Source organism: Talpa europaea (genome assembly GCF_964194135.1).
Source record: "Talpa europaea genome assembly, chromosome: 6".
NCBI classification, from domain to species: Eukaryota; Metazoa; Chordata; class Mammalia; order Eulipotyphla; family Talpidae; genus Talpa; species Talpa europaea.
The window spans coordinates 83,992,200-84,016,827 of NC_140072.1; the positions used below are offsets into that span (position 1 = coordinate 83,992,200).

The window sequence follows — 24,628 nt, forward strand, 5'->3', positions numbered from 1 at the left end:
TGAGCATGGTTTATATGTACTGACATGAAAAGTTTTTCATGGTACATTGCTATGTAAAATAAGTATATCATAATACACATAATACAATCATGTAGTCATGACAAACAGGATTTTTGGTGTGTCTGTTCTAAGTGCTAGATAGATGTACACGCACTTGTTTAATCACACTAACCCTTTGAGGTAGGTACAATTATTTTGCCTATCAATACTTTACAGATGAGGAAACTGAGACCACTCAGGGAGCTGCTTGGAAGCTTAAGATCAATAATCAGTATTTGGAACAGAAACAAGACCAACTGCTTCTAGAACATGTGCTAGTTGCTACTTCATTATAGCAATAATTGCCTCTAGCCAAAATGAAAAGAAAATGTGTTCTTGGAACTGTGTGTATGAAAGATACACACAGCGGACTAAGTGACCTGAAGACAGAGGTGTGGGTTTGGTGAGGGAGATGGCCAGGCTACTGCCCTGTAGTCAGTGTACTTCTGTTTAGCACTCATGTAATAATTTTGTACCAAAATATTAATATTAAAAAGGGATTAACCGGCACAATCTACCTCATTTAAATGTAAAATCATAATATTTGATTAAAGGAAAAATACCGGGTTGTCAGAAAAGTCAAGATGCATTTTTTCTATGCTTTTCAGAGAAAATATATGTCATGACTTTTCCGACAACCCACCCAATATTAATAAGTAGAGCAAAAATTCCCTTTCCTGCTGTAAAAAATCTGTAAAACATTTTTACTCAAAGGATTCTGGCATCTTTACCATCTTGCTCATTTATTCCACAGTGCTGTGGAGCAATATACTCTCTAGGGAAGTGAGTAGTTATTTACACTTTCAAAAAAGTCATTATCTAAGAGCCCCAAGGTCCTGCAAAGTTTGTGTCTTTCTATTCTTAAATATAACCTACTCCCAGCTGACTGCTGTCAACAAGTCCTGTCTTCTCACACTTGTCACATTGTACTTTTCATGCTATATTCAAAAAAATTATCTACTCATTCATCTCCCCCAATTGACAGAGATCTTCCCAAAGGAAGAAATCATGTATTGTTCTTATGTAAACTGCAATAAGAAGCATGGAGCCTGCCATACGGCAGTCATAAAAAATGCATACAGACATAAGCTAACTGATACCACTTTCAGCGTTTCTAATAAAAAGAAATCTTTTTGGCCCTAAACTCATCTTATAAATGAGAATATACTAGTTAAAATTATAGCTAGTATAACTGCAATATCATAGTATTATAGTTACATCTACTGAATGTCTGCAACTCCCATCAGAATCTCTAGAATCTTTGTTATATTGATTTCTATTTTTTGCAAGGTAATTAGTTTTATCTGCTGCTTATAAGCAAAATTAAATTGAAACTTACAGAGGTTAAAAAATTGGCTCAAGCTAGAATGTGGAAAAGTGAATATTTTTGGAATGTTTTCTTTACTATTCCAAAAATTATCAATGAGAAAGTATATATGTACTTTCATTTCTGCTAACTAACACGAATTTTATAAGTCAGATTTCAGAATCAATGGTGACTTTGACAACACGGTGATTTACATGGGAATCCCAACAGCTGAACCGAGCCACATTAGGATCAACATGGTGTCAAATACAAGCTGTGTGAGGTCTCAGGAACAAAAGCATGTGGTTGACCTGGAAAAACAAATAATCTCCACCAGAGGCTACTCAACAAATGACACTTGAAACATGCCTGCAGGTGGCAAAACAGGGGATTCCAGAATAAATTGCTAAACCTACTCCATTTCAAGTGGAGAGGAATGTGCTCCCTTTCTGCAAGGATTTTTCTTCCTGGCTTCTCCTGTGAGCATTACTTAGGAGCAGCAGTCCACTCTGTTCCACTGCTTCCTACTAAGTTCATGAATAGCAGTCCCAGAGTCTCGGTCCTTCGGCGATGTGATGGGGATAAACACATCAAATTGTTCTATAAGCCCAAGACGCGAGTCCCCGCTGGGTCACTTATGAATGTCTGACACTGGGAAACACTGGGAAGTCATTCTCTTTGGTTCTTGGATTTCTGCTCTGTAATATGGAGTTGATTCAGTTGAGCCTTGTGAATTCATCACTAAGTTCTCAGGTCCGTGTCCATTTTCCTTCCCATCTCAGAGAAGGAAATATGATAATATTGTAATTGGCAATTATTTCTCTCAACAATCCTGCAAACTACTTATGCTTACTTTTTGCACTCTTTATTGAAAATGAAACAGTTGCTTCTTGTAGGAAAAAAAAAAAACTAGGAATTATAAAACTAGGAACATTTAAGAAAAATTAGAATTAGAAAACCGTTCATGCCACATAGATGGTTTGTAAACTAAGGAGAAGCCACAAACCAAGATGATAAAAATATAAGCACTAATGATTTTCATATGACTTCTTATATGCAGATAAAACTTAACTGATAACATACATGGTTTCTAATGTGACATCTTTTTTAATCATTTAAACTTGGGAATTGTTTTAAATTACCCAGAACAACAACAACAAAAAACACTGAATACTTTAAAAAGTAAGATAACAAAATAAAAACACACATCACCTTCTTGGGGGAAAGCAGGCTGTGGAACAGTATTGGCTGAGCTAAGCGGCTAAAGTTAGCACAAAGAGGAGGTGGGTAACGGAATTAGACAGTTAAATCAGTGGCTTATTTGGGACAACTTAAAAGTCAAGGCTATTCATGTTCAGATAAATATAACATCACTAAGAAGCTGTTCAGCATCTCTGATAGCTAATATAAACTGGAGCAGGCAGAGCTTCCCAGAGCAATGGCCATGCTTCTTTGCAGTCTTTAGGTGGGAGCCTGGTCACTAGTTTTCACAGAAGGAACTAGAAAAATTGAAGAAAGCCAAAAGGCTCCCTTTGGGCATTTTATAAACACATTAAATGTATTTTTTTTTGATAAAGTGAACTCTATTCCTTTATTGGAATTTTTTTTTCCTGTTACAGAATACATAATGTAAGAGCAGGTAAGAGTAGTCCTGGCCAGCCTGCTCAATTCCAGGCAGGCTTCCATTTACTGCATATTTGTTGAACACAGCATTTTCCTGGTACTGTACTCCACCCCGCACAAACTCATAGAAACAACTCTACTTTGAAATGGTTCTGATCCAGTAGTTGAAACTGAAAGAAAATATACTATTGCATGGTTGTCTTGGCAGCCATAATGCAAACCACATATGTTGGAATTCTAAATGCTTTTCACATAATTTATACATTCTTCATACCAACCCTATGAAGTAGCTGCTATTATGAGGAAATTAAGTAAGAGAAGGTGATATATCTTATAAGTCAGAGGCAGGATTAGACACCTAGGCAACATGGCTTCCTAAACATATCTTGCCTCTCCATGCATGAGGAATTATAATTGCCTGGATTGTGCTACCCAGTTTTACTGCATTACTCATGTTCTAAAACTCCATCAACTCACTTCTTTTTCACAACTTAAAACTATGATATATAATCTTTCCCTCAATATTACATCTTAGTGCAAGGTGATAAGTACCACTATTTGATCTTAGAGTTTCTCCTTTCTTTTCACTTGAATAATAGTTTAAAATACTATCCATTATTTTCACTTTTTCAGCTCCCATTAAACTTGAAATTCATTGACATTGACTTTATCCTCCAAACAGTTTAGAAATGCTCTCTCCAAGTTGACCAGCACTCGTCTTTCTACAAAGTCTATATTCACATAGTATTCGTTTCCCTCCCCCTCTCTGCAGAATTCAACACCGTGGACACCATCTGTCTTCCTAAATGTCTGTCTTCTTTTCTGTCTGAGATACCATTCTCATCTGTTTATTCTTTATCACTCTCATTTCTTCTGGCTTCCTTTATTGTAGGTGTTTTCTTTTAAAAGACAAAATAAGAGAGTCATAAAGTGCTTAGCGTCGGTTAGTAAACTTACTATTGTTATTGCGAGTAACTAGATTTTTGAGCCCCTAAGATGAGTTATCCAGGTGAAGTACAGGGAGGTGAAGTGAGAGGACTTCCCAGAAGAAGGCGTAGAGTTAGAACAGATGATGGGTGAGCTGGACCATGTGTTTGGGGACCTCGGAGAATTCGCTGTGGTATTATGGTGTGCTGCTTGGGGTAAGGAGATGGGGGCAATGAGGAAGAAAGGAGGCAATGGCCAGGTGATGCAGGACCTTGTTTTCTAATCCAAGAGGCTGGAAACTTACTCCAGAAATCATCAGGTGAGAGGTTTGCTCAGTTGCAGGCAGAAGAGCACAGTAATTAAACAAGCATTTAAGGAGTCCAGAGATTGGTAGGTATGGGGGTGGGCAAATTGGTGGTAGAGAGATTATTAACACAGCAGCTGCAAGAATCTAGGTGACATCTGTAGCTGGGATGGATGAGGTGGTGACAGTCCAAATGGGAGATGAGGGCCTCAATGATGGCACAAGGGGTTAAGTCGCAGTACTATGAAGCAAACCCCAGCTACTGAAGCATGAGTTCTATCCCAGGCCAGAGAGGTGATCCACATGACACAGTAGACCTCTCCTATCTCGTCCACTGCTCCCCTCAGCAGTGTATTTCAGTAGATCCTCCTGCTCTGCTCCCCACTATGTCTCTGGTGAATTCTCTCACCCCCTGCACCTCTGGCCTGTACCCCAGTTCTTGTATGCATAAGTGTATAAATCTTTAAAAAAACACAAACAAATGGAGGATGATAGGATATAAAAGAGGTCCAACCAAGGATTTGGAGTAGTGAGTGAGAGGAAAGAGTCTAGTACTGGCAGAACCATTGTAGTGGCAGGAATGGACACGGTGCAGGTTTTCTGATCCAGCAGACCGGGTAAAGGAGGAGTCAGAGTCCTCAGTGAAGGTTTTTATTGGGGTTTACCTGGTACACAGGAGGCAGAGGCGCTGGGGGACCAGTAGGCTGGCAGGCCTCCCAGCCCCCAGCAAGTCTGCACTCTGGGCTCTCCGGCCTTCTCTCGGCTTCTCTTTCGGCTTCTACTGGCGTCCCCATGATGCCGCCCTTAAAAGCACAGTCCCAGCCCAGGTGAATCCCATCTACCTATGCCCACACCCTACTCCAGGTGCCCGCCTTCAGGCATGCATTCAGGACCGCAAGGATCCATCATCTATCCTGATGGCAGGAGGGCAGAAAAGCCTGACATTTTTCCTTACCCTACAATCATTCACCAAAATTAGGAATACAGGAGAAAACTCAGGGTAGAGCAAGGACTAACTCCTCTATTCTATTTTGTTTGTTTTTTCCTGATTTGCTTTGATTTCTTTCAGAAGTTAGGAGACTAAGGCCATGTTAACTCAAGTGCCAGTATTTTTTTTCCTTTCCTTACTTAGAAAAAGGAAAAAAGAAACATTTCACACCTAACTAAATGTTGGATCTTCCATAATAATGACACAAAGGTTTAATGGAGTTTCCCTCTTCACAAAAATGTCAAGGGATGCAATGTTTTGCAGAAGGTAATGAAGCTTTCCTCAGAGAATTAATCAAACATCTCCGCCTGCTAGCAGTTTACTTGTCCTCTCAGTATATTGAACTAAATCCAGGACATATTGCTGACATTTAAAAGAACTTTAAAATATGTATACAGAACCCATATCAGTTAAAAGATGCAAACTAGATTCGTTGGGATAGTGATCCCCTAGAAAGAGGACTAAAACTCTGTACCTCTTTCAACTCTATTGTGTAGTAGGGATAGTATTTCACCCAGTTCCTAAAGCTTCAGACCCAGCACCCAAGATCTACAAGGTGTACAGCCAACACCTGTACTATTTACAAATTTATCTTGTATTTACGGGATCATCTTGCAGCATAACAATGTGAAGGACCCTATGGCTTTGACTTTTTAAAGCTTTCTCTTGTAGTGAATGAGGCCTGAAGATTATCCCTGTGAATAGGTGTGATTCTTTCAAAAAAAAGAAGAAAAGAATGAGCTTCTTGTTGGCATTTTGACCACCAAGCGCTGGCTTTGTGGCATACTTCCTGGGACTGGAAGACAGATTATTTGTGAAACACCCTTGGGGAAACTGAAGCTGATATATATTTCAGCACTGTGTGGAGAGAGAAAGCTAGTTTTCTCTCACAATGGCCATATTCTGGCTATGCTGAACTCTTTATTTCCCCCCTCTGTACTGACCACTTTCTTTCTTTCTTTTTTTAAAAGATTTATTTATTTATACAAGCACTGGGTACAGTCAGAAGCGCAGGAGGGTGAGAGAATTCACCAGAGCCAGAGCGGGGAAGAGAACCGACGAAGAAATACACTGCTGGGGAGCAGCGGGCGGCAGGAGTGGTCTGCGCGCCATGTGGGACCCTCGCCGGTGGCCGGGGATCGAACCAGCACTGCAGAGGCTGCGGGCAGCTTCACAGCCCAGCGCTCAACCACTGTGCCACTGGGGAGGCCCCGCTACCGACTATTTTCTTTCTTTTCACAGGGCTGTGTTTAAACAGGGACTGCTGATCTGTGCTGTGACTTGGCTCATGCCAACAGTGCAGTCGTCTTCCTGAGGGAGAGACCATGATAGCCAAGGGGACACATGACAATGCTCATTTCTCTCAGTTCTTTGTGTGCAGAACACCTGACCTTTCAGGAACCTGAGGCCACACCGGATGCTCCTTTGAAAGCTCCTGCTCCACACGGAGCCTGATCTTAATCATCTGGTCTTAATCATTTTGAACATTTGCCTATTTCCTTGTTGGAAACATCTATAAGTTGGGCTCACCTTGGTCACCCCTTGTGCATAGTGCCTGGGAAGTACCCCCGCCTAGTAGGGGTCAAGAAATATGAAAAGTGAGGATAGGGCCTCCTCTGGTGGCGCAGGCGACTGAGCGCCGCACTGTGAAGATGTCCGCAGCCTCTGCAGTGCCATTAGATCCCGGCGTGCCAGCAAGGGTCCCACATGGCGTGGCAGACCTCTCCTGTAGTGCCCGCTGCTCCCCTCAGCAGTGTATTTTGTCAGTCTGCCTGTTCTGTTACCAGCTCTGTCTCTGGTGAATCCTCTCACCCTCCCACGTATCTGGCCTGTACCCTGGTTCTTGTACAAAAATAAATAAATCTTTAAAAAAAAAAAGAAAAATGAGGATAGGGTGTGTTACCCTAGCACAGCGTCTGTCAAATTAGAGGTGCTCAGCAAGCACTTAAAATGAATACATGTATGAATGAATAAAAGTAATTGCAAATGTCTGTTTCAGTGCAACAGAATGAAGACCTATTTCTTAGAGAAAGGATGAAGAAGATGCTTGATTTCTCTAGAAGTGGGATGGAAAGCTTTATCCATGAATTTAAATGCTTCAAATTGCTACTGGCCTACAGAGGCATTTTTAGTGTTATGAAAATTGTATAATTCCAATATAGATCACTACCACAATTGTTTATAGCATGATGAAGTTCACTGGGCTTATAAAATGATATTGCCCAGATAGTTTCCTAGGTAACCCCTATAGGTCAGTAGCAAGATTTTCTACATCATTTAAAGAAAGATTTAAGGCCAATTACCAAAAAAAAAAAAAAAAAAAAAAAGGTATAAGATTTATAAACTAAGATTAAAGGGAGGGAAGAAAAGAGGTCCAAATATCTGCCTCAATAAGTGGGGATGAAGACCTGCTTTTTTGTGGGGGAAGCATAAAATCTACTTGTATCCTGTGAAAAGGAACATCTACCTGGAAGGAGGAAGGCTCCCCAGCAACAGACCACCCTGTGAGGACCCCCAGAGGGGAACTACACTATTCTGATAGATTCACCCAGAAGTGAACTGCAGGGCTTAGGGGTAAATGCTCTTGTGTTTGTTTTGTCTAATTCATGGGGACATTTCCTACTGACTCCCATCATCTCTTCCATACAGGGCAGCAAAGGTTGGTTGTATGTCATCCTGCAGACATCATATTATTGATTTATTGTCATTAAATTCTGAAAGCAGATCACTAAGTATTAACAGGAACCTTAAGATCTCAGTCTTCATAAGGAAAGAGACTAAAACATTCCACATTTCTTCACTGACCCATTGGTGTATCAACAGTGTCATATATTCCAAAACTGTTTTCCTGATTTTTCATCCTACTATCAAAAGAGGAGATGCTATTGTCTGGTTAGTAATGGATTTTATGAAGTACGAATTTTCAACAATAGGCCATAGATACATAGTGCCTTGTCTGGAGCTACTAAATAAATAATCATACCTGTGTAAATTCATTACAGCATTTCATGGGATACACAGGACAAGATTTTAAAGTGTTGTTCTTTTAGCTAAGTCGCAGCTTTTGATTCATTAACATTTTCTTTGTGTTTTTCAATTTCACTAGAAAGATACACCAGATCTCTGTTGTTGGTGAATGATTAGGAATTTCTGATACTAGCCATAGTTATTATGAGAACTTTTCTATTTATTTACCCTCTCGTGAATTTTGTTGTTGTTTTTATTGTAGTAGCCCCTGGAATAATTCCAAGCTTACAAAATCTGAGGTCTAGTATCTGAGAAGTTGCTTCTCAGACTTCTGTGATTTTGAACATTAAAACGGAGTCTGTCAGTATGGGAGATCTTGGGGTTCCTATATATGTTTAGGGATTTACTTTCAGAATTTAGTGATAATAAACCAATAATATTTATCCTTTGAAGTCTAAAGTGATATTACATGGCTAGCATCCACTCTCCTGTGTGGAAGAGATGGGAGGCAGACAGATAATGTTATCATGAGAAAGATAAACCAAACAGAAGATGGAATTTATTCATATGAACTTGACAAGATAGTGCAAACCCAATCCTTCAGGAGAGCAACACTTTCCATCAGGCAACTTAATAAATGATGTGGAAAAAGCAATGATGTTCCAGTTGAAGTGCCAGACAACATAATATACTCTCCTAGTGATCTCTAAGGAATTATAATTAGTAAAAGGTGAATCAGAAGAGTCCACCTGCATGTTAACCTGTTATCTAACTGTTAACAATTTAATTTTTCTAAGATCCTTAGGTGCAGGAGGCATATACACATGGCTGGCTTATTTCATTTTGTAAGGTTCTTTATTAGAATACTAATTACTACCTTTGAGAATTATAGTGCAGAATCACAAGACCAGTGAAATATGAGTCGGGCAGTACAGTGGTTAGTACATTGAAAGCTACTGTTGTTTAAGCTTCAGCGTGTTTGTGAACTACTTCGATGATGAACCTGTTGTATAAACATCCTTGCTCATAGTTAGTAAATGGCTTACCACCCTGGAAAAGGTACTCTTCGGGGGGCCTGCCTGGTGGCCCAGAGATTGAGTCTCAGTGCTATCACCTCTACAGTCTGAGTTTGATCCCCAGCCAGGATGCTAATCCACACATGGCACAGCAGATCCCTCCTCTCTCGCCCCCTGCTCTCCTTGGCAGCATATTTCAGTAAATATACTTGTTCTGTTCCCCACCCTGTCTCTGGTGAATCTTCTCACCCCCTACACCTTTGGCCTACACCCCAGATCTTCTACACAAAAATAAAAAAAGAAGGTACTCCTTAAGATAATATTATTATATGACATAAATGACATCCTAAAACTCTGACAAATGAAGACATGAGTTAATTTAATGTGAAAAGTAGATCCGTAGTCAACATTCCAATCTTACTGTCTTAAAACCACCCTAGCAGATGGCGTACCTGCAAATTTACACTCCAGGAATTTGAGAGCTTATTTCTGGATGCACACATTCTGAGATCTGGCACAGTTCCCCATGCTCACTTACTTGTGGGCCTAAGGTCACTCTTTAATGTAAATTACACAAGCCTGTACAGTTCTCATAAAGAACTCTGGGCCCTTTGCATTTTCTGGTAATGGTGGTGAATGTTTTCACATGAGTAGCAGGAGAGATTCAAGTGGCTGCTTGCCAGGCTTGCGTGTGTGTAGTGGAACAAAGCTCTTAATGCCTTTCCTGCTGGAAACAGTGCATTGTACCAATAATTTAAAAGTGACGAGGAAGTGAGGGGTTTCACAGCAGCATAGCAGCACAGTCTTTTTGCGTTACTGACCATATGAGGTAAAGTCCAGTGTACTGCCATGGCCATGAGCTCTCCAGCAGCTGCCCACCCTTGCTCACCTGTTTGTGAGTATGCGCCCTGCACCTCAGTTCTGAGGGAGTGTACCCCCTCAACAGCTGGCCTGCTTGGCTCTGAGTCCAGCCAGGTCCAGAACCTAGTAAGAAAGCTTGTGGGCTGGAACCCTAAGGCTCCTCCCAGAAGCAAGTTTGGGAAGTCTCACTTCTTTGAACCCCTACTCATTTCTAGTGAATGACTCACTCTTTCACATTCATATATGCTTTTCCTCCCACTCTTTCCCATTATGAGTTTGTTGAAAATGAATTAACATTATAATTTTGTAACTCTTTTTCCTGAAACCATTAAGATGTAAAAAAAAAAAAAAAAGATTTGCAGTGACTCTTACCATAAAATGTTTAAATTTTATGTAACTACCAGGATGTACCAAAGTACCAAATTAGGGAACTAAACCACACTTTGTATGTTTGATTTTAAGTATTTTAAAAAGAGGCAACCTTTTTAAAAAGTTTGTTTGAAAGGCTGAAAGGTGGATTATTTGACAACTCCAATCATATACTTAAATTTGCATGCTTCTCCAATTTTCTTGTTCTAGAAGTGATAGTTATTATTTGCAATTAATAGCCAAAATGTTTATTAGTACTTAGTAGAAATATATTCCAATAGCTTTTTGTTATAACTTTACATAATCTTTTACTCAATACATTTTTAGACTTTACAATGCCCATTTTATTATAAATATATATGAAATTCTACTGCACAATAATTTACTCTGTCTACCCTCTCCTTTCTCTTTTATTTCTCATGTATCTTCCTGACTCCTTTTTTTTAAAGATATATTTATTTATTTATACAAGAACTGGGGTACAGCCCAGATGCGCAGGAGGGTGAGACGATTCACCAGAGACAGAGTGGGGAACAGAACAGGCAGACTGACGAAATACACTGCTGAGGGGAGCAGCAGGCACGACAGGAGAGGTCTGCCATGTCATGTGGGACCCTCGCCAGCTGGCCAGGATGGAACCAGTGCTGCAGAGGCTGCGGACAGCTTCACAGCGCGGTGCTCAACTGCCTGCGCCACCAGGGGAGACCCAGATTTCTTTTTTTTTTTTAAAGATTTATTTGTTTATGCATACAAGAACTGGGGTGTAAGCCAGAGGTGTGTGTGTGTGGGGGGGGGTGGTGAGAGGATTCACCAGAGAGAGTGGGGAGCAGAACAGGCAGATATACTGAAATGCACTGCTGAGGGGAGCAGAGGGCCAGGCAGGAGAGGTCTGCTGCACCATGTGGGTTGCTCCCTGGCCAGCTGTGGTGGCTGGCGATAGCTTGTTAGCACTGTCTTTAACCCCTGCAACACCAGGGAGGCCCTATCTTTCTGATTTCAATTATCACTGTCTGACATGAGATCCAGAAATCTCTAACTCCAGTGTAGTCAGTTCTATTTTTATAGAGGTCTGTGGGCCAGTTCCACTTACTTATCCTATAGAACTTAAATTTAGCATTTTAACAGAATATTTCATCTTCATCCAACTTCCTTTCCTTTCTGAACCTTTTTCATGAATGGAAGCTCCATTCTTTGAATCTGTCAAGCACAAGATTTTTCAGAAACATGTTTCTCAAATACCCCTCCCCCTCCTGCCTACATAAGGTCAAGTCAAAACAGGTTTCCTCAGCAGCAGGTCGTTCTGCTTCTGGCTTCACGGTCCTCACCCTATGTTTTTCTTTTGCTTCTGAACCCATCTCCGTACACTGCTAGCTAATTAATAACCTTGAAATACTGCTCTCTGATTACTTAACTTTTGTTCAAAGGCTTCCGGGTGCTTCTGCTCATAAATTCAGACTCCTTGTCTCATTCAGTGGCATCCATCATGTGCTTCAAATTGATTTCTCCTGCCTCTACTGCTAGTAATTTCCTACCTTTCTTTTGCTTAGCAAATTGTTACGGTGCTTTCATACACATCAAATTATTTGGAACTTACAAAAATTCTGTAAGGTAAGAATTGCAGGTAATAATATGCTCTTTATTCAAATAAGGAAAACAAACCTCAAAATTTCTTGACTAGAAAGTAGCAAAGTTGTATCTACACCCCAGGTCTCCTAACTCCCAATCCAGGGACTAGCCATTAAAACTTTCTCAGAAAAGACAATCTGGCCAAAATGGACTGCCCACTGCTCCCTAATGCCTTTAGCTCTCTCCTGCGTCCACTTCCACACTCTCACAGTTCTCTGCCTCATTCAACCCCTTCTATCTGTACACAGCGTGGTCTGTTCCTTCTGACTCACAGCATGATCGCACACTGCTTTTGATCACAATCTGCCTTCACAGTTCTCTTTCTTCTATTTCAAATTATTATTGAAGTAAATTGTTCTCATTTAACATTTTATGTTCTTAGTTTTCTTCTCCTGGATAGAGTTTAAGCATTGTAAGATCCTGACCTATGTCTTAAATATCTTTGCTCATCCCACCGATCACACGTACTAGGTACACAACAAATACTCTGTGTGTGTGGTGTGTGAAATTAGGTTTTTAAATGAAAAGAGACTTCATATTTTATTTTATTTTTACTCTTTTATTTTTTACTCGATTTTATTTTTGTTTTCAAAGGGTGTGACATTTACACCATTATATCTAATATCCTCCCTATGTGTAAAAACTGATTGTATAAACTTTATTATTATTCAGTGTACGCTTGCACTGCCTCCCACAGAACAGAGATTCACTAAATGGCTTTCCGGAATCCTTAACGTCATCAGTTATACTAAATAGTGAATTGGTGATGGCAATGTATATTCTGAGCGGTTAAAAACTCATTTTTCCATTTCTTGGTTTTTATTACAATGTTCTAACTCAAGCATGCTCAATACAAAATGTAACTTTGTTTTGTCAAGCTACACTGTAGTTAAATTTGCATTCCTTACAATGATGGGCTGGCATTACTTAATTGAAGCTTACACTAATGCAAATCATAGTGTTCAAGAAGAAAAAAGGATGGTGACCAGGTCTTTCAACTCAGCGCAAATGAATAAAACATATTTCACCCACACACCATACATAATGTATTTTTCTAGCACTAGAAATGTTTTCTTCTCTGCAGTACTCCTGCTGTTGAGAAAGCTTTTCTGATGTCAGTAAACTTGTGAATGACACTGAATTGAGTTACATTTATCCCAGTGCTCACACGCTGCTTTTCATGTCCCTGGCTCATATTTAGCATGGTAATTTTTCTAGGGTGGTCGAGGAAGTCAGCCACTTTAGCTGAAAGCCCTGTGGGTGTCACACAAAAGCGGAAAATGGAACCAGCTTGTATGCTCCGTAATTAATTCCTGAAGACTGACAGCAAAGATTAGAGAAATATTGTTAGCACTGTCTTAATGTTCTTCCTTATGAGGAAATAAAGGTTAAATTGTAATCTTTACAGAAGTACTGAGGACAAAAGACACCGATGTAGCATGTTTAGGATATCAGCACAAAATCTGAGCATTATTCTTACCACAGTGTGCTTCTCGTGGGTAGGTAAGTTTCTTCCAATAAAAACAACAATTTTAGCTGTTTCTTAAAGATGCAAAATAGATTTCATCAAGATATATTTTTGTACTTCAAGCCCTGGTCTACTCTCATGTCATTAAGAGTTAGCCAGGACAGAGAATACTTCCAGTGCTCTTGAGATTTTTGGACGGGTGTACCTACCATGAATTACATGGTGCAGCTCATGGTTCTTTGATCTGCAGTTTTAGAGCATCACTTTGCTTTTTAAAAAATTTCCGATTGCTCTGAATTACACAGTTGCAAAAGATTTGCTTCTTTTTAGTCAGGGGGTAGTTCATGGCTTGACTCATCATTTGGTCTATTATCACAGAAATGGACACAGTGGTGGGGACAGAGTGTTGGAGAATCAAGCAGATGTTTTCACTCAGATTGTGTAGTAACAGGTTTGCACATTTTCCCTACTCTAATTACATCATCGTTAGTGATTGGAAATTGAAAAATTGGCCTTTTCAGAAACAACACTCCCCTTTTCCCCCCAAAGTTGACCTGTATATATTTGGATTATTCTTTTCTAGATTCTATGACAATTGCTTCAGTTATTCCATTAAGTATTAGTGATATTTTGAACCCTTTGATGCATTTCAGGATTCATAATCGTCTAGTGATAAAGTAGCTCATTAAAATGACCAGTTTAGTACATATATCCAACACTTTATATGTGTGATTTTAAAGAATTTGCTTAAACTTTTAAGACTATCTAGTTTTTTTCATCTATTGGATGGGGAAGATAACTGCCTATTGCATAGACTTGTTCTGAGATTTAACTGGATAGCTCATATAGTGTTAAGTGCTTAATATAAAATTAGTCATGAAGTCCTTAGTATAAAATGAGTATACACAAGTGACAGATAGTTAGTAATGTATCTGCATTTACTGTATATGAAAGAAATTTTACTTTCCCCCCATTTAACTGAGAATTCTTTCTTTTCTTCATGAACTGGTGAAGTGTTGCATAGACTACTTGTGGCTACAAGTATTTACTTAAAAATTACATATACAATAAGCAAAATGTTAGCACATGATTTTAACTTCTAAAATGAGAAAATAAAGGGGCCTAAAGGTTAAGTCTCAACACTACCACCAGTACAGCCTGAGTTCGATTCCCTGCCAGGGAGCTAACCCACATGGCATAGCAGACCTCTCCTGTCTCTCCCCCTGCTCCCCTTAGCAGAGTATTTCAGTAGATCCACCTTTTCTACTCCTCACTCTATCTATGGTGAATTATCTCACCCTTGGCACCTCTGGCCTCCACCCCAGTTCTACACAAACACAAAAATTCAAAAATATGAAAAAATTAAAAAATGAGAAAATATAGGTAAAAATCTAATATCATCATAAGATTTTAACTTCTAAAATTAAAAAAAACCTAGGTTAAATAGCATACTTATTTTATTCACAGAAAATGAGATTGAGCGATATTAATAAAACTTACCTAAAAACTAGTAAGATGTGAAATGTTCTGACAGAGATGATCACAAAGCAAATTCCTTGCAAATAAGCTTTGGGTTTATCTTTCCTTCCTTTCACTTTAAAAATGAGTAAAATATGTCCATACTGAAAAGGCTGATATAAAACTATGAATAAACAAGAGGAATTAAGATAATTCTAGCAACTGCAGATTTACGAACTTTTTCCATAAATGGATACTGAAACATACTCGATTTCTTCCTAGTACTTTCATTGCTAGAATTTTCATATCCTTATACTCACTACCTTCCTCTTTACCATTTCCTATTCTCTGCCCTCTTCAACAATCATTCTTCTCTCAAGACTTTTATTATTATCAGTAGTGATAACACATGACTTCATGTCTGTAGTGCAAACTATGTTGCAATTTCCAGACCCACATCTTCATTCCCCTTGTTGATGTCCAAGCACTTTGAAGTTACGCCAGCTCTTCAAACTAACATGTCCTGAATGAACTCATTGTTTTGTCCCTGACTGGTTCTACTCCTGTTCAACTTGTGTCAATGAACTATGCCATTCTTAACTCAACTGCCCTATAGAAACCAAGACTTCATTCTTCAGTCTTTCCTGTCTACAGTCCTTTCATGTCAAATCAGTTATATGTCATGCGATTTCTTCCTGGGCACGAACTATTGGTTGTTTCCTGGTCTCTTATCCCCTTACAACCACTCTTTTCGGCCATTGTCACCTATGACCTGTGTTCTTCTAAAAGCCTCCTGAGTTCTTCAATCTATTCTCTACATGTAGTTAGACCAAAGTGATACCTAATTCTTTTTTAAGAAAGAAAAGACTTTTATTATTGAATAAGCATTAAATCAGAGAATAATGCATATTATAAATAATCCACTAGATTGTTTATAGTAAATTGTGTATTGTTTGTTTTTTTGCTGTGTATGCAGTATGTATTTGCTTGATTCTTCATTGCACTGAAAGCTTTCTGAGGGCAGGGATTATTTATTTGCTGTTTTGGTGCATATATTTGCTTTGGAATCCATGTGGTGCTTCCGACAACATAGGATATTAGTGAAAGTTGAATGATAGAACCGTGTTTCACTTTAACACAGGAAAATAAAAAGTGAGTTGGTGTTTTAACCAATGTTCCCTACTCATGGATAGGAAGACTCAACATCATCAAAAATGGCCATCCTACTCAAAGAAATATACAGATTCCATGCAATCCCAATAAAAACCCCAAGAGCATTCTTCAAAGAAATTGAACAAATATTACTGAAATTCATATGGAACCACAAAAGACCCTGAGTAGCTAAAGTTCTCCTGACTAAAAGGGGAAAAAATGGAGGTATCACACTTTCAGATTTCAATTTTTACTTAAACCCATAATAATTTAAACAGCATGGTACTAGAACAAAAATAGACACACAGACCAACAGAATAGAATCAAATAGAATAGAGAGCTTAGAAATAAAACCACGCATTTATGTTCAACTGATCCATGACAAAAGAGTGAAGTATATACACTGGAACAAGGAAAGCCTCTTCAATATATGGTGTTGGGAAAATTGGACTGCCATATGCAAAAGAATGAAAATAGTTGTTGGACAAAAGGAGGAGGAATGACAACTACTGATAGCATTCCTGAAAACTACTATTCAAGTATTGGGGCCCCATGTCTGGGCTGATCCAATGGCTGCACAGTACTTAGAAGCCTGAGAATGAAAGCCCATGGAAACAAATCTGACGAGCCCTGTGTTCTGGGCTGAAAAGATTCTGAGCTTTAACTTCCTGACTCATAACAACACCGAGGAATAACAAAGTTCAGAATAAACATCGTTAACAAAATGTATTTTACAAATGTTACGTAATTGTAGCTACCAATGATTCCAAAACTTTGTCACCATTAGGGACAGATTTTAAAGACAGAGTGACAGCATAGAACTGTCCTGCGCTTGGGATCCGACACTGATCCCTTGTACTGGCTTGGTAAATTCCCTTGTACTGGCTTTGTAAATTCAAATCAATCATTTGGTGTCTCTAAGACTCAGTTCTGTCATATGTAAAAAGGGGACAATGATGGCACTCTTTATTCTGGTAAATATGAAGCAGCATACATGTGGCACCTAATAAATAATGGTTTCTCTTTTTACTTTTACTTTTTTTCCCACATGCTTTCCATAGCAATCCATTTGGGAAAGATTTTGCCCACAAAACGAACTGAACTAATATAGTCATTAATTATATTTTCCATTTTAAAACTAATTCTATCTCTAGCTATGTTAACAGAATCAGCTATTTATTTATTTATTTATACAAGCACTGGGTACAGTCAGAAGCACGGGAGGGTGAGAGAATTCACCAGAGCCAGAGCAGAGAGCAGAGCAGGCAGAAGGACCGAAATACACTGCTGAGGGAAGCAGCGGGCAGCAGGAGAGGTCTGCATGCCATGTGGGACCCTCCTCTGGTGGCCGGGGATCGAACCGGCGCTGCAGAGGCCACGGGCAGTTTCCCAACCCAGCGCTCAACCACTGTGCCACCGGGGAAGCCCCAGAATTAGCTATTTAGATAGCAGGTGTTTAGGGTGAACTATTAGCTCTATTTCGTCTGTCAAAATACTCATCAACTGAACTTAAAATTTCTGTACTTTATTTAAACGCAGAATAGAAAAGTTTTTGAACTAATAAGCTAAAGAAATATTAAAAATATTAGAACATTTTATACATTTAGGGTTTTATCTAAGGTAGAATCAAGACTTTCTTCAAACCTCTGTTGATAAAACCATTCCTAATTTTCATCACCAGCATTTCCAAACTTTTTCAATAAAAACTAGACATTATTATATTTTCACATGATTGTTAGCAGGATGAAACACAACGAGGTACCAAGGAGCAGGGTATGTCTGCACACTCACAGGACGTCTTACTGCCTTCTTTGCCACATACCTATAGGATTACTTCCTTGCAGGTCAGTTTCAACTTCCTGAGTTTTAAGATTATTTGGGATTCAAGTCTTTTGATGTTCCTTCCACAATCTTTCCAGGCCACAAGATTCATCCGCCCACTTTCTTCCCATTTCATTTAACAGGGAAAATTCAAGGAAAAATTTTATTCAAGTACTGGGGGCCCATCTTCAGTTTTTGCTCTCACTTTCCTCACTAGATTATTACAAACTTTCCTCTCAGTCTCTCTTGCCTCACAAGAAACCATGAACTTGAACTGAGAAGCTCAATATGTTTTTTGCTCCCTTTTCTTTTAAATTCAGAAGGCGAAATTACTTTATGTAAATTTATTTTCCCTAGGGAGAGTAGCCTAGAATACCTCTCCCTTTTTTTTGGTGGGGGGGGGGGGTCAGGGAACTGCCTGCTAGGCTTAATTTTCCATATATTTATTACCTTTCTAGTTATTCATTTAACAGCCTTATCTGATGAGTTTCTTTGAAAAACCAGTTCAAACACTAAGATTAAAGTACTACACAGAAGCAAAACAAACAAAAAAGATATTAAGTTTATTAAAATTGTTTTAATTTCTCACCTTGAAATTTTAAGTTGGATCACCTAATGGGAAATATAAAGAAACTGGAGGAAAAACATGCACACAGGTGCATTTTTTTTTTTAAAGACTTTGTCTTTTAAAAACATTTAGTCAAGAAAGACAACTTGATTGATGCAACCAAATTTGAAGCTTTTTCATACTATAAAATCAAGCATAAAATAAATATACATTTAGTAATTCTTTGACATACTCATTTTTCTGTCTAGAAGGTTGAGCCCGATGTTGGTCTTCCTTATAGGAAGAATAATTTTCAGGTAAATTAGTACTTACCATCATCCTTGTCAGGGAGGATTGTAATCTGAGCCCCTGGGAACTCTGATCCAATTCTCCCTCCCATGGGCATGCTCAGAAGCACATGGAATGTTTCCTTCTCTTCATGCAAGGAGTCGTCAATCACCACGATCCTGCACATTTTCTCTCTCTCGCCTCTGTCAAAGCGGACAACACTGGTGTGGTCCTCGGGTCTGGATATATAATCAGAGTAGGACAGCACTGAGGTAGGCACAGTTCCACTTGCTGATCCTGGAGGGAGAGAAAATCCAAAAGATGTGTCTGTAGAACTTATTACAAAGGTATTTCCAGAAACCATTATTTTATTTGCAGCATTTTAATGGTCAGTCAGTATCTGTGGGCACTTCTAGACCTTGCAAGCATCATGAGTCAACTTCATAATGGTCTCAGACATACGGTGAATATTACATTTCAATTGTTTTCTCCTCTAATCCTGCTAGTGGTCTTTCATATCAACACAATGTTATAAAATTATAGCTCCTAGTATTTCAGTGCTTACTCTGTGCAGGCAAAGTGCCAAGTGCTTTAGAGGCATTGCCTCATTAATCCTCTCCACCCACTCCACTGGGTTTTATATATTTGCTAACAAAAATTTACAAAACCTTAAACCACTTGCCCCAGGACACAGAGCCCAAGACTCACCCTGAAGTCTGTGTTTTTAATCACTGTTCTCTATTGTCTTTCAACTTATATACCTTAATGGAAATTTTAAAGTACATCTGTTCATATATCAACAGCATATATAACTTTTTCCTTTGCATTATTAGAAAACCTATTTCTTATATATGAATGAATATTATGTATTAACTTCAATTATGCATTCTGTAAAACTACCTTTAAGAGAAAGATTAGCCAGAAACAAAACAAGCATTTTAAAATTTGGTCGTAATGAGTTTCAAACTACTTTGAAATTCATTTCCTTTCCTAGGGCATGCATTTCTTTGCCTTTTTTTTTTTTCAAGCAATGATCCTGTTCTACTTGAGCTGGCTTGGGTGACAGAGGGGAACCTCAATCTTTTGTAACCCCGAAGCCCTTGAGTAGATGCAGTCTTTGCATCCTCAGAAGCCTTCTGGAAAAATGCTTTATTCCTTATGAAAATTGTGATTTTCATGTCTGCCTGATGGCATAACATATGGCTCCAATCTGTTAGAGAGGCTTATTTAGATCTTATTTAGGCTTATTCAGTTCATTCACAAATGGCTACCTTGTTGCGTATAACAGATCACCATCAACTCCTGACTCACGTCTCCACTTCTCCTGACAGGGATGAACAGCTCACCAACATCTTCTTCAATGGCATATTCAGATTGGGGAATAAATACAGTTGATTCTAAAAGAAAATACCATTGCAGTCAGTTACTTTTGTCTGAACTTATCTCTGAAACAATCTTAATGCAAATTAAAATTGCTCTAATGATTAGTTTTTCCCATTGCCTATTCTTTCAGAATATCATCTGGACCCACAGCTGGTCTCTCTTCCTCGGGCCCCCTGACCTCCCAAGAGCCTCCCCTCCTTCAGGCCTGGTCTATGGCAACAGCAAGAAATAGCATGCTCCACTTCAAGTTATGAGCCAAAGTTGACTGTGAGAAAATTCTAAAAGGCCTCCAGTCCATTTTCCAGAAGAAGCACGTGACAGAGTTGGTGCATACCTGGCAGGACCAATGCTATTTAGTGACCTACATAAACAAAAATGGCAATTTTGCCAACTTGAAAATGTATCCATATGGATGTATGGATGTATGGATGTATCCATATGGATGGATGGATGGATGGATGTATGGATGTATCCATATGGATGGATGTCTTTGGCTACGACTGTGATGCATTAGGCTGAAGAAGAAGTTGAAAGTCTTTTGAACAGAATAGAGTAAAGGATGGACAAAATGAGTCAGGACATCACTAGTTGGGTGGTGGAGACGGGGTAACATTATGTGAAATAGTCAAACTGAAACCAAAGTTGGTCATGAGGGTAGTGATTGGTCAAATGGTGATGGATGGATGGAAGGAATATATATGATTGTGTGGTGATGTCTTATACAATCTTCAAGAGACTGCTATCAGGTTCTAATAGAAGACTATCCCAATACAGAAGACGTATTCTGAAGACAGAAGGCAGTTTGATTATGTATTCATGATATGAGTGCTATTATGATCCCTGTGTCTCCAGAAGATTCCACAGGGGAATATCTCAGACTGATTCTTGATCTCAATAAAAGTGCTGAAACATGGGGAACCATGTTAATTTGACTGAAGCCCTGCATCTGTACAAAGAACAATAGTATTGTTTTATGGGATCCTCAGAGGAAATCCTCTGTGTCCCTTCATACTTGGAATTATGGGCATTTTACACTGTTTGGAAGAAAGCTCAACCCTCAAGGTCAATATCCTCTCATTATGTACTAGAAAGTCTTCCTGACCTTTCTGTGCTGCACAGTGTGTCAAAATGAGTCAGACAACTGCTATGAATTCCTTCCAGTTTTCTTCATTATTATCATTAATTTTAAAAAGCTAATTGAAAATGTATTTATTGATGAGTTAGGATGTTATTTTTGAAAGTCAGCTAGAGGATCATTAGCCAGCATATCGAAAGCTGTTAAGTGTACTGAACCCCTAAAATGTGATTTCTGTTCCTTTTTTTTTCTGTATGGGTCCTTTTTGTTTTGGTAGACTCTCAATCTGTTGTCCGGAGAAATGAACATCATTTATTCTGGAGGAAAGTTCTTGATAGTATTTTTTACTCCCAAAGATTGACTCAGATATCAAAATTTGGTGTTTCCAAGAATTAAAAACAGTGAATAGCAATGCCTCAACTAAAATTACAAAAGAGGAAAAGAAAGGAATAACAATGTGAGGGAGAGTAGGGAGGACAGGGAGAAGTAGGTTTAAAACATGCAGGCTCTGGGCCAATCGATTCTTAATCTAGAAATAAAACCCAATTTATATACAGAAATTGCTTTTTTCTCAATTAATAAGCACTGTTGACACACTTCTATAAATGTTACTGGGTTCTCTCATATGGATCAATACCTTCCAAAAGAGTAGCTGAATTTTAGAGTGAGAGCGCTCTCTGAAGCCAGATTGTTCTACATTTTACTTTACAGATGAGAAAACTTGGGCTCATGGGATTGAATTTATTCATCAAGGGCTCTTACTGAGGGAGTCAGAATTTAAACCTAGCTCTTGCAATTTCTACTCCATTGTGCACTTATCCCAAATATATTCCTTTAATGATCAATGATTTAAAATATAACAATTCAATCTTTAACACTTTTTTCTCTTGGTTTGGTTTTTTAACAACAGTTCCTTTAGAATTCACACATTTATTTATCAGTCCTATGGACCATGTCTTCAGTTTTCTTTTCCCCCTAGAGAAATGGTAATAACAAATAGTATACAACATTATATTGATGCAATTTTTAAAGTCTCAAAGATTCATTTTTAAGGTAGTGGAAAGGTATACTAAATAATAAAAATGACATAACTGAATGCTGATGGATGTGGTTCAACGTAAAACTACATTTAACTTAATAAAACATTTATTTTCATAGTTTGATATGATAATCCCTACAGATACTTTGGGATTTGACTGGGAGTCTGTTTCACTGAAAGTCTCACATAATACCAAAAATGCTTCATGGTTACTTTTAAGCCAGCAAGCCACATTGCTTTTGATGATTATAAAAGGCCGCTGGAACAGCAGACACAGGCCCTCGAGGCCTTGTTCCACCCACCCGTCTCCACCCTGTCCTGTGCCCCAGGAGCTGACAAATGGGAACCACATCAAAGGTCTTCTTTGCTCGGACTTCTGGTCGGGTCAGCCAGAGGAGAGCACAGTCAGGAGCTGGGGGCAAAATCATTGTACGGGCCACAGTCATTCTCCTCAGGGCTCCAGTGCTGCCCCCCAAGTAAAGGTCTGGGTTCACCTAACTTCTTTCTTAGCCTCTCAGGTCAAGAGGTGTTCATGATACCCACTCTTACTGGTCTTGGGTTTTTTTTTTTTATGATGCTTGGTGGATTTTCAAACCCTCCCTTACCTTTGTAAATAGTTAAATTGTTAAGAGCAGAGTGGTATTATTAAATTATTTTTAAAACACTCATTTTAAATGTGTGCAATTTTTTTCTCTTGGGACTCTCACTAATACACCAATGTGAAAAATAGCATCATTAAAAAATGATCTGTATATGAGATTGTATGACTAATTATTCATTCATCAAACATTGGTTGGGTGATTTCTACTCGCCAGACACTGGACTAGGCACAGGGAATATGGAATATACAAAGTCCCTGGCCTTGTGAATGTTTATTCCTGTGGTAGGATGGAGAGAAGGAAGAAATAAACAAATACTAGAAAATGTAGTGTATATTTCTAAGTGGCAAATGATATTAAGAAAATAGTGTGTGCAAAGGACATGGGGGAGGGCTATGGCAGTATAAGTTTCATTGGGGGACTCTGTATTATATAAAAAGTAGCTCTGATAGGGCCTCCCCTAGTGGCGCAGGAGGCTGAGCACCACACTGTGAAGCTGTCCGCAGTAGCCTCTGCAGCGCTGGTTTGATCCTGGCCAGCCGGCGAGGGTCCCACATGGCACAGCAGACCTCTTCTGTCTCACCTGCTGCTCCCCTCAGCAGTGTATTTCATCAGTCTGCCTGTTCTGTTCCCTGCTCTGTCTCCGGTGAATCCTCTCACCCTCCCGCGAATCTAGCCTGCACCCCGGTTTTTGTATAATAAATAAATAAATCTTTAAAAAAAAAAGTAACTCTAATAGAGTCACATTTGAGTTGAGATTGCACAGGGGTGGTGAAATGTTCTATTAGAATAACTCAGGGAAGAGAATTCCAGGCAAGGGATGAACAAGTGAAAAGGGCCTCAGGCTAGGTAGCGCTGGGTGTGAACAAGGAATGACCTAAAGGACAACGTGGTTTGAAAACAATTGGCAAAAAGAAGAGGGTAGGACATGAGGCCAGAGAAACAATGATGGGATGGGATGGGATGGGCGCCCACGTGATAGGCACAGCCAGGACCATTGGAAGGACTTTAACTTTCACTCAGAGTAACATTTTATGAAAATAAACAAAGACCACAAAATGGGGTGAAAACATGCAAAAGCTATATGTACAGAGTTTGCCTTAGAAAGGGAGTCAGCAACCATGACTTGTATTTGGCAGAGACTCAAAGACATGCAAATGCATTGGAAAGCTTTCTAGTGGAAAAAGGGGATGGTTTCAGGTAAGCCTTGAAGAAATCATCCTCTGTGGCTGTTGGGGGAGGATATTTGACTTTCTCCTAGTTGGTCTTCAATTGGAAGTGGTGACCTAAAATTAGGGAAGCTGTCAGTTTTGATCAAGTCCTGATTATTTTGGACCGAATTCTATAGAGGTTGTGGTTTGGCTTCCCAGCTGCTGTAGGTTGTGGGTTAGACTTGCATTTTTTAAAAAAAGATTTATTTAATTATTTCAAGCACTGGGTACAGTCAGAAGCATGGGAGGGTGAGAGAATTCACCAGAGCCAGAGCAGGGAACAGAACAGGCAGAGTGATGAAATACACTGCTGAGGGGAGCAGCAGGCGCCGCAGGAGAGGTCTGCGCGCCATGTGGACCCTTGCTGGCGGCCGGGGATCGAACCACACTGCAGAGGCTGCAGGCAGCTTCACAGCCCAGCGCTCAACCACTGCGCCACCAGGGGAGGCCCTAGACTTGCACTTTAATACACAGTCTGACAATTGTCTTTTTGTGTATCTAATCTCTCAACATGAAAGCATGAGAAGGCTTTGATTACAAGGTGCTGTAATCTGACATATT

At 39.2% G+C, this 24,628-nt stretch overlaps 1 protein-coding gene across 1 annotated transcript in view; it reads right to left on the minus strand.

Moving 5' to 3' along the window:
- FREM2 (FRAS1 related extracellular matrix 2) overlaps positions 1-24,628 on the minus strand; it is a gene marked incomplete at both ends in the record, with an annotated part of 162,167 nt that overhangs the window by 46,195 nt on the left and 91,344 nt on the right. The window contains 2 exons of the mRNA XM_084234876.1: positions 18,806-19,057; positions 20,032-20,157. Coding sequence (XP_084091002.1) covers positions 18,806-19,057; positions 20,032-20,157 — 378 coding nt within the window. The remainder of the gene's footprint in view (positions 1-18,805; positions 19,058-20,031; positions 20,158-24,628) is intronic.